The following is a 10,282-nucleotide window of genomic DNA, read 5'->3' as shown; positions in this document are numbered from 1 at the left end:
TGCAGAAAGCTGTATAATAACTGCATGACTATTATATTTTGATTTTTCAAATAAAAAAATTAGTTGAACCACCTTTCAGTTAGAGGACAATGCTGCAAAGCCAAGCACTGTATGTCTCCATTAGTGACAGGGACCTAAATGGTAAAGCAGTAGACAGTATGTGAAATCCCAGCCTTATCAAAATCAGTACCTTTCTCCCATTGACGCTGAAGGAAGGAGGATTTCATTCCAGAAATTGAAACTATCAGTCAAGCAATCTGATTGCATGAGGTAATGTAAACTAGAGGCAATGATTTCATAATGCTGAATCTAGGTTGTACATAAAAACTGCTTGAAAAATTTATGTTATGCTATCTTTTCTATAATAGCTTGCAAATAAATATCTATTTTCTGAGGCTCATGGCGAGATTTGAATTACAGTAGTTCACGCTGAGCTTCACTTTGTTCCAGGAGTGGCACACATGATGCTTGTTTTTCCAGTGTTGTGAGGGTATCTGAATCTGGTCCTGTGAAATTTCAGTTCAAAGCAAATCCAGATGGATTAAATCAAGAGTACTGCTAAAATGTAAAGTGACTGGGGAAAAATGAAGAGGGAAGAAAGAAGTTCAGATTATAAGACTGAAACAAAGGGTATATATGGACACATAAAACAGTAAAAGACAATTAGAAAATATATTTATACTAAATTAAAACTTTATTGACTAATGTTCTCCAGACAACATGATCTGACAGACTATGGTTGCATACATGCAATGAAGTTGAACACAACAGTAGTTTAACATGGAATGTCAAACAAATTAATATAATGTATTACATGAAAACATTTATCGTGTTGCTGCAAAATGAAACCAAGCTATGTATTTCCTTGGTCAATTGGTGACTTCAGCTAAGAGGCTTTGCATTTGAAGAAACTGGTAGATTTCTTTAGCATAAATTTCAAATAAATTAGCGAGAATTGTACTCTTTAAAAATCCTTTCAACTTCACTTGCATTTCAAACAAAATCTCAGTGTAAACACTAAAGTTGCTAGAGCCATCTAGAAAGACCTGTCAAACTCAGAGTGGACATTACAGTTCAGTAAATGTGAATATTTAGAACAAGAAAAATACCAGTTACTGCAAAAGTCATGTAGGCATATTTTATTATTAATCCAGCACAAAGCATTTCTTCTAAGTTTCTCACATAAGAGACTAAAGCTTGCTTACAGTACTACATCTTCTATCATTCAAGCATCATTATTACCTATGAGGGAGATTGGCTAGATGACCTAATGGGTCTTTTCCACCCCTACCTTCTACAAAAGAAAATCATTCATGCCAGCAAGAACATGGTTCGCTACATCTTGGGCGTGATCCTGTAGCCTTCGTTCAGGCAAAACTCTCACTGACATAAAAGAGAGATTTTCCAGAGCAAGACATCCAGGACTAGGCCCTTTTTAATTTTTTATTTTTTAAAAAAGCATCCATTTAGGATACATGGAAAATATTCTATAGAATTAAAAAAAAATATAATGACATGTGCTTCACTTGCATTGAAGGAATCAGAGAATGTAAACACCATAGTGGCCCACATCTTCACAACATCCATGAGAAAGTGTCAACTGCAAGTAATCCGTGTTCATTTATTTCTCAACGTATGCCTCTGAGGGTGTTTTGTATATACCTTTACCTCTACCTCCATACACAAATGTACATCCTTAATACACACAAAGGTGTGACAAAATTCACTAAAGGCAGTTGCTTGCCCGTCTTAATGCTTAAATCTGCTAATGGCAGCAAACTGCATTTTACGTGATGCTAATTAGACTGTATGTGAGCAGCAGGACACAAATATCTCTGTGGGCAAGAGAGTGTGGTTGCCGGTTCTACAAGTGTGGAGTCACCCCACTTACGCACATCACAAAATCTACCTGCAAGAAGGGCTGGAAAAGCAGGTGACCAAAGTATTTCTTGGTGGGCCATGTCTGAAATATCAGCTGAATGATTCAAAGGCTGTAGATTGTCCTCACAGGAGCCTTTCGACAACCTGGAGGACCACGTAGGAAAGTTTACCTTCAAAGTGCACTTTCTAAGAATGGAATGTTCTTGACAGGGAAATGATCAGAGGCAATCCTGGCCTTTTTTGCTGGTTGAATAGGAAAAATGTTTTCATCTTCAGGCAGCACTTCACCCTGACAAATGTGAGTTCAGTTATTATTGGGTTTTAGTATTAAAGAAGATTCTTTAGAAACAAACATGATAGCACACACATACACTCAGATATTTACAGCCTTTCTAGAAAAACAACCCCCTACCTTAGTACTGACTACCTTTTTCCTTTTTTTTTCTCTTTTTTTTTTTAGTATTTAAATTCTTTAAACCAGCTACATTAAATACCAATGTGTACTGTACCACCCCACACCAACCCCACATCCCCCCCAAAGAACAGCAAGCATTTTAAAAGTTTGTTCGCTTGTTTGTTTGTTTTTATGATTGTTAAAATCTCCTGCTTGAGACTGTTAAGTACCACCTCCACTGGAACAAGATCAGCACTGACTGCATCTTCCAATGCACGTCGTTTCATAGTTGAGCAAGTACTGCAGCTAGAGGCTTAGATCTCCAGGTCGTCAGGTCGAGGCCTGCTGCTGGCTCGGCTGCTGGCTCTGCTGGGAGGCCTCTGGTCCACAATGGTGAGGGGTTGCAGCTCATGTCCCGACGCCATTTTTTTAGTGTTCTGGTGCTCATCAGAGAAGTCGAAGGGCTGGGCGTGCGAGTTGGAGATGGTGCTGCCAGCCTGCCCCATTCTGTTCTGCTCCGCGCTGTAGTTGGCCCAGTTTTGCTCGCTGGCTTGCTTATTGTAGTTACGACAGGAGGAATTGTTCCTGTCTCCAGTGACGAGCTTGTACCCTGGGGGAGACATGGGAGACAAGGGGGCGGTCGGTGAGGAGCAGCCATTGTAATAAGCATATTTGGGGGATCCACAGTCCTTGGAAGGGCTCATGGCACCGCTGTGGGAGTAGGGGTCTGTTTTCCCTTTCACACGATCCTTGACACCCTTGAAGAACACGTAGAAAAGCTCAATGATGTTCAAGGCAAGAGACACCAAGGACACAACCAGCATGAAGAGGATGAAGATGGTTTTCTCAGTTGGACGGGAGAGGAAACAGTCTACTCTGTGCGGGCATGGATCTCTCTCACAGGTGTAGATGGCATTCAGGCTAAACCCATAAATGTACCACTGTATCAGCAAGAAAGCCACCTCGAAGACAGATTTAAACAGGATGCTGATGATGTAAGTGCGGAGCAGTCCCCCACGCATCTTCACTTTGCCATGCTCTTCGATCCCATACTTGAATTTCTTAATTTCTATTTGCTTGAGGTGCATATCCACATTCACACCATCATTTTGGACCACCTTGAGCTCTTCTTCTCTTTTGTTCAGCTTCTCTTCTTTCCTCATTACATAGAACACATGTGCCAGGTACAAAAGGGTAGGTACAGACACAAATATGATCTGCAGAACCCAGAAGCGCACATGGGAGATGGGGAAGGACTTGTCATAGCAGACGTTCTCGCAACCAGGCTGCTGAGTATTGCACCGGAAAGCAGACTGTTCATCTCCCCAAGCAGATTCAACCGCTGTCCCCAACAGCAAGATTCGGAAAATGAAGAGGACAGACAGCCACACTTTCCCTCCTGCAGTAGAATAGGCTTGAACTTTGTCAAGAAGTTTTCCCAAGGCACTCCAATCACCCATCTTCACAGGATGCTGGCTAAAGAAAGACACAAAGAAAAAAAAATAGCAATGGTTAGGACAGAGATTTGATACCTTTGATACACTGAATCACAGATCAGTGCTAACAGAGCAGTGATGTCAGCTTTGTTCTAATTCATGCGTTTTACACAATCTGAAGAGAAACCAGAGATTTAGTTAGTCTGCAGGTGGAGTAAGAAGTCAGGGAAACTGAAAAGAGAAAGTAACATATAATGCCTCAGAGCTCAATGAAAAAAGAGGTTTCAAATTTCACTCCAGTTTTCACGAAGTCCATGACAAACCCTTAGTTGCCCCTGTGGCTGCCTCAGCTTTCTTGGCAGTGGCAGCCTCAGTTCAATGATCTACACCTGCCTCAGGCTGAAAAGAGCTGTGACACACGGCTGAAGCAGGGTGTGGAAGTACGTAGTGGCACTGCCTCAATATGCTAGGAATAAATGAAAGGTTTCTCTCTGTCTGGATCATTCACGGTAATTTTTATGTTCACTCTTTAAGAGAATAAGAAAGCAAATGGTTATACTAAGTTAATGTTAAGGTTGGATACCTAAAATTTTATCATTGCAAAACGCGTGCTATTTTTCCTACAGCAACATTAAACTGAGCTCTTGGATATCACTACATTATGTGTAATACATCTAAGATTATCATTCCTAATCATGTCAAGTTTATACTATCCTCGGCCTCAGAAAAACTTGCTCTCTAAGTAAAGTTTATGCATTAGTATTTGCAGCACGAAGATCGAAGTTTGAATTAATTACCTATACTTTCATGAAGGAACCCAAAATAGTAAATACATGAAGCACAGCTAAGCTCATGTTACCATATTAGATGAAGTGGATTCCTGTTTATCTGTGGCTTGCTTAATTTATTCTAGTTTCTGCTTTGTATTTGCCTCTTTTTCTATTTAAATTCCTTTGCTTTGTTTTGAAAGGAAAAAAGATTTAGCAAGAAAAAAAGGTAAATGAGCTCTTTCTGATTTTAAGGCAACTCCTGGCACGCAGTTTGCATTCAAAGTGTTGAACACTGGAAGTTTAAATTGTCTCTTGACTTGAGCTTTAAAGTGTGCACTTCTGGGACACAGGCAGCTCCTCACGGATATCTGGAAATACACAGGATGACATAAAAGATATGAAATGGTTTACTTGATGTTCTCGATTCCTAGGAAAAGCAAAGTGCACCACAGGATTTTTATCAACCGGAGAATGGTAATCCAATCTACACAAGAACTTGCTTTTTAACTTGCCCCACATGAACGAGCATGTGAAATTGGGCACTTAAAAGGAAAAATAATCACGAAGTTTCCCTTTTAAAGTAGATGCTGTTAGGTATAGATATTTGTTCCGTGCATGCTGAGTAATCCCTTCCTGGTATTAATAGTTTTGATAACGTCCGAATGATTTCCTCCCCATCGCATCATGGATATATTCCATAGTGAAGGTCATTTATAGAAAAAGTCCTTTTTGGCTAATTCATAAAACGGGAAATTTTAGCACCACAGAGATTTTCTTTCAAGAAGCAGTGAGTCACTGGAAACACAAGATTATAAACCTGGCAAACTCAATCATAACAATAGATGCCAAATAAAAACACGCCGTTCCTGCCATCGGAAAGAGTCTGAGAGAATAAAGGGAGACAACTGTTTAAAATACTCGCTCCGATAGCTCCGAGATCTCAATTATCTTTGAACCCCTGCAAAATATCCCAGGGCCATTTCCTGAGTCCGCTTAGTCAGCTTGCTCTGAAGTTCACCTACCACCGCGTGCAGACCCTTCCTCATGCAATTAATTGTTCACGTGAGCAAAGCCCCATCAAAGGATTAGGCCTACTTCAGACTTTTAAGTCTGGAAGCCTCTGCTGGGAGGAGGAGTACCCAGCGTGTTTATCTCTGACACATCCCTTCAGCCATCCCCAGCTTTCATCCTTCCCAGGAAAAGCGAGCTTGTCTTTATGGGCTGGAGGTGGCAGGGAAGGAGTCGGGCACACGAGCAAAGAGGTCTCTGGAAAGGCTGGAATGAAATGTGACCACGTTCCTCCTCAGGCTGGGATTGTTAAAACAGAGAACAGCCCGTAACTATACAACACGTGAAGTTTGTTTTAAAAGCAAGCTACTTACTCCACGTCCTAGAAGTGGAAGTGGACAGAAGGAGCCTTTTTCAAGTAACAGCTTCTTGATTTAATTAGTCAGCTTTCCGATGATTTGAAACTACGGCATTAACAGACTTTCCTCAGACTCCACGTATTTTTTACTGTCTAAATGTTATTTCAGATTGAAAGTTTGATTAAGAAAACAGAGGACCTGTTATTTCTAGGCAGTTATGTGCTGTTTGTTTTTTAATTACACGCACTCTGGTCCGTTAATGTGATGTGATTTACTTCAGTTTTGACCTAGTTAATCCCACACCTGCAATATTTTGAGAATTTACTACCTATTTTTTAATTTGCTTCAGTATGCAAACTTGCTGTGTTTCATTTATGTCCCCTGGCAATATAAACTCCAGGAGGAAACATTCCATGCTTGAATTACTCATATGTAGTTTTGAAAAGCAACTTTTTTAAAGAGATCGGTTACACACTAGCCTTTGCCAGTGATAGAAAACCCCACATCAATCCAAAACATTGTGCTGTTAATCAGATAACCTTGTGGTGGCACAAATATATAATTCCTTTGCTTAAGTGGATTCTATTGCTTTACGAAACACAGTACTTTGATTTGTTGTAGAGAAAATTCATTCGTCAGATCTATCTTGTTTACTTTCGGGACACTGAAATACGATTTTTATTAATGGATTACAATATCTGTTTACTAGGTATAAAAAGAGGTTTTGTATCAAACAGTTATTTAAGTAATCTAGCTTTGTAAATAGTTCAAAATGGATGGAAGATAACCTTTAAAAATAGTTCTTCAGCATTCTGGACTTCTTTTAACACTTCCAAACACCTTTAAATGGGTCTACTGATTGACACAGGTTGACCTGACTGATTCGTACAATTTCAGCCCTTCAGGAATTTAAGGATAGGGCTGATGATGAGTACGTGTGTTTCATGAGTTCTTACTGATTATTACTTTACAAGATTATAACCTTCTTCTGAGACAGACTAATGCTGGCCTGGTAAATGCTTTAAAAGATGGATTTCTTCCAGGTCCTACTGTGTGTGGGTAAAGACAGGAAAAAAAGCCACAGAGCAGCAGGAGATAAGACAGCATTCATCAGCATGAGTTTTAGATGACCGCATACATAAGAAATTTGATTTGTAAGCCACAATTAAGAAATTCTAGAACTATTTTTTGTGGACGGCATTCATCATGTCACCTGGTTCATATTTTCCAGGAAGAATAATGCAAACTCAGTGCTGTGGTAACATGCCCAGGTCTGACTACAGTGTTAGCGGGTCACATACTAGTGGATGGAGAGCAGTAAGGGTCAGAGTGGGATCTAAAATGGAATTTTGCATCTGAAGCAGTTGGGACAGGCCAAAGTTTTGGGTTTCCTACCTTTCCTGCCCTTTTCTGTGTACTCACACACACATAAATAACCAACAAAAGATTCTGGACCTTGAACATCAATCAGCTTGAGTAGTCCCCAAAAGCAACCAGCATTGCAGAGAAAACAGCTGAGATGTACAACTGATGGGGTTTGCATGAGTAGGAATAGGGAAGACTAGTTTTCTGAAATCTTACAAAAATCATCAAATATCTTCCAGACATTCCCCTGGAAAGGTATAGTTAATTTGTAGGTCTGCAAATGAGCTTCAGTTCATTTCATCCACGGGACAAAGATTACACACTAAATGGTTGCAGTAACTAGAATTTAGAAGTGTCACAACTGTACACTTTTTTCATTGTCTGGTAGTATTGCTGGTGGTCAGCCACTAGTGGATCTACCCCATAGCCTTTGACCCTCCTGCGTTGTACCCTTTCCAACTAATTTAATTCTAAAGCGTAGCTGCAAAAGGACCCAAAGCAACCATAAGCACTTTGTTAGACATTCTCTAGTTGTATGAGTCAGGTCTACCCTCTTTGTTAATGCCTGGATCCATCCCTCTCCTGACTCACTTTGGAATTACGAGAAGAAACACTGAATTCCCTGAGGGGGCCTCGGGCCCCCTGATGCTCCTGCTTGCAGATTTTGAAATCTGGATTTCTAAAACATACGTGTGGCATAAGCAACATACCAGCTGCCCCTATGTGAGATAAATTCAGTGGGTAACATGGGGAGGAGATACCAGAGACAGGGTGAAAGAGAGCAAAGTGTCTGATGAAACAGATACATTGCTCAATGTCATCTAACCTTCCTTATTGCCCACAGGAATCCTTAGCCTAAACCAACGTTCATTTCAGAGACAACAAATAAAATTAATCTTTCAGGCTTGCATAATATGAGAGCTGAGATAACTTCACAGTGTTGAATCTGTTTGTGCTGCTGTGTGCGCATTCAGATTTATGTCACAAATCAAACCCCCTGTGTCCCTTCCTTCCCTCTCCTGAATTCAGCTTGCTGCTCGCTCCTCTCCCATTTGTATGCTTGTTAGGTATCACAGGTCAGTGCCAGTGTTTGGCTTTGAAGTTTCTGAAGGAAACACTTCAGTAAACATCCCAAAGACTAGAGGCTTAAATTCTGCAGTGTAGTGTGCTGTCCAGATGTTAAAAATGGCAGGATGAAAGCTTCACGCAAGTTCTCCAACTTGCTCCCTGTGTGCGCACACACACACACAGAAGTCAGGCACAAGGGGTCTGTAGCCCATTTTTTGGCGCTGTTACCAGGGCTTTTCATCATAAATCTCACATATAAGATCAACATTAATTTCTCAGACGAAATATGCCACTTCACAAGGGTTGCTGGTTATCTCAAGGCAAAATGTGAGGACACATGTAAGCACACAATATTCTTGTTTAAGAGGAGAACGTGTTACTTGATAAGATAGACTCTGTGCTTCGTCTTTCAGCTGAAGGCTTTTTCCTGCCTCCTCGTGTTGCTCTTTAACTACTGGCAAGCAGTAGGCAACAATTGCTATAAGGAATGACTCCAAGTCTTGCAATGTAAAAGCTTTTAGTTCTCCAAGAGATGCTGCTCAATCATTTTTTTCCTCTGCATTTTGGTATTTAAGCCTTCAAGGTAATATAAAGGGAATGTGTCATACTAGGATTATGACACATATTGCAGATATTCTTGAACAGTTCTTCCTAGACAACTTTCATTTATATCCACCCAAGACTTTCACAGACATTGCCAACGTGGTAAGGCATATCATGATATCTCACATTCCTTCCCTAAAATCCCTCACCGAGGTTGCTAAAACAGAGTAACTATATACAAACCAGGTTAAAAATCCATAGCCCACGTCTGGATTTTATCACATCTATTTTAAAAGAAAAGGGGAAAACTTATCAGGAAGACCACGTGAAAGTCACTGCTTCAGTAGCTGCAGCATTTAACAAAGCACCTAATTAAGAACCTTGCTCTGCACAAACTATTAGGCATCCATCAGGATTTCCATATGAAAGCAAAATGTGTGGGGCAGAAATGGGACAAACTCAGGACAAGGTCTCCCTGTGAGTAACTTCTGATGCAATGTCGGTACAACAGAGGAGACTGAAGTGCACCTCGATTTTTTCTTTAAAAGAGCTCATTTGGGCTGAACCAGTACAGAGGAGCGATTTCACCCAAACACCAGCAACAAGTCTGCAAGTCAGCCCTGCAGTTACCACTTCACCGCAGTTTCTCCCTCAGTAGAGCAAGGTTGGAAGTTGTAAATGTGCGATAGTTGAAGTAATGTATAGAAATATGACAAAAGAAAGCACAGAATTCCTACAAATTTGAATTGAGCACTTTAAGAGAACTTATACTTTTATAGATGTATGTTTTTAAACAAGATCAACCATCAGCGCAATAACACAAAATTCTTTGCGTGAAAAGTGTTTTCAGAAAAAGTGATACACAAAAAGATGAAAAAGGAAAACTTTCAACTTACCCTTGCTGATCAGCAGTGAAACTGGATCAGAATACTTCTTTGGAGGGCTAAAAGTAAAATGGAAGAGCACGTTCAGGCACTCAGACCTGTCTATTTAAACTTTAAAAGTCTACTCCTGTTTTGTATTTTTCATCCTTCCTTCCCCACTAATGAAAGAAAAGTGCTGATACCTCGTAAAAGTTTTTTCTAAGTTGGAACACTGGGAGAGCTTTTAACAAGTTTTCAAGGCTCTGACTGTGAGGAGGAGGGGAGAAGGAGGGGTGGCAGCCCAGGAGGAGGGGCGCGCTGCAAATGGAGAGGAGGAAGGTGGGGGAGGAGGGAAAGAACTGAAGGCACAGCAAAAAACAGCCCGCGGAAAAGGGGAGAGCGAAGGCGTGAAAGTCCACTCCTGCTGATGTAACAAAACAAATATCGGGGCAGTCAGCAGCTACCCCGCACCCCCCGCGTCACTGAGGGCACCTGGGTGGCACTTTATCCGGATCTGGGCTTGCCCGGGACAGATGAAACAACTTCAGCTCTCTGGTGTGCACCGGGAGTTCCACTATAGGGGAAGGGGAAAACG

The 10,282-nt window shown here is 40.9% G+C and overlaps 1 protein-coding gene across 1 annotated transcript; it reads right to left on the bottom strand.

The window, feature by feature from the left end:
- Positions 1 to 704: 704 nt before the first annotated feature.
- On the bottom strand, positions 705 to 9,958 carry GJA1 (gap junction protein alpha 1). Its single transcript, XM_065632236.1, has 2 exons — positions 9,721 to 9,958; positions 705 to 3,751 (listed from the first exon to the last, which is right to left on the bottom strand). Exon 2 carries the CDS (start codon positions 3,733 to 3,735, stop codon positions 2,590 to 2,592), a length of 1,146 nt encoding a protein of 381 aa, XP_065488308.1. The 5' UTR covers positions 3,736 to 3,751; positions 9,721 to 9,958; the 3' UTR covers positions 705 to 2,589.
- Positions 9,959 to 10,282: the final 324 nt, after the last annotated feature.

Source organism: Caloenas nicobarica, chromosome 3 (genome assembly GCF_036013445.1).
Source record: "Caloenas nicobarica isolate bCalNic1 chromosome 3, bCalNic1.hap1, whole genome shotgun sequence".
In the NCBI taxonomy this organism is placed as follows: Eukaryota; Metazoa; Chordata; class Aves; order Columbiformes; family Columbidae; genus Caloenas; species Caloenas nicobarica.
Note: the sequence above shows the minus strand (reverse complement) of the source record. Positions and strands in the feature narration are given on the sequence as shown.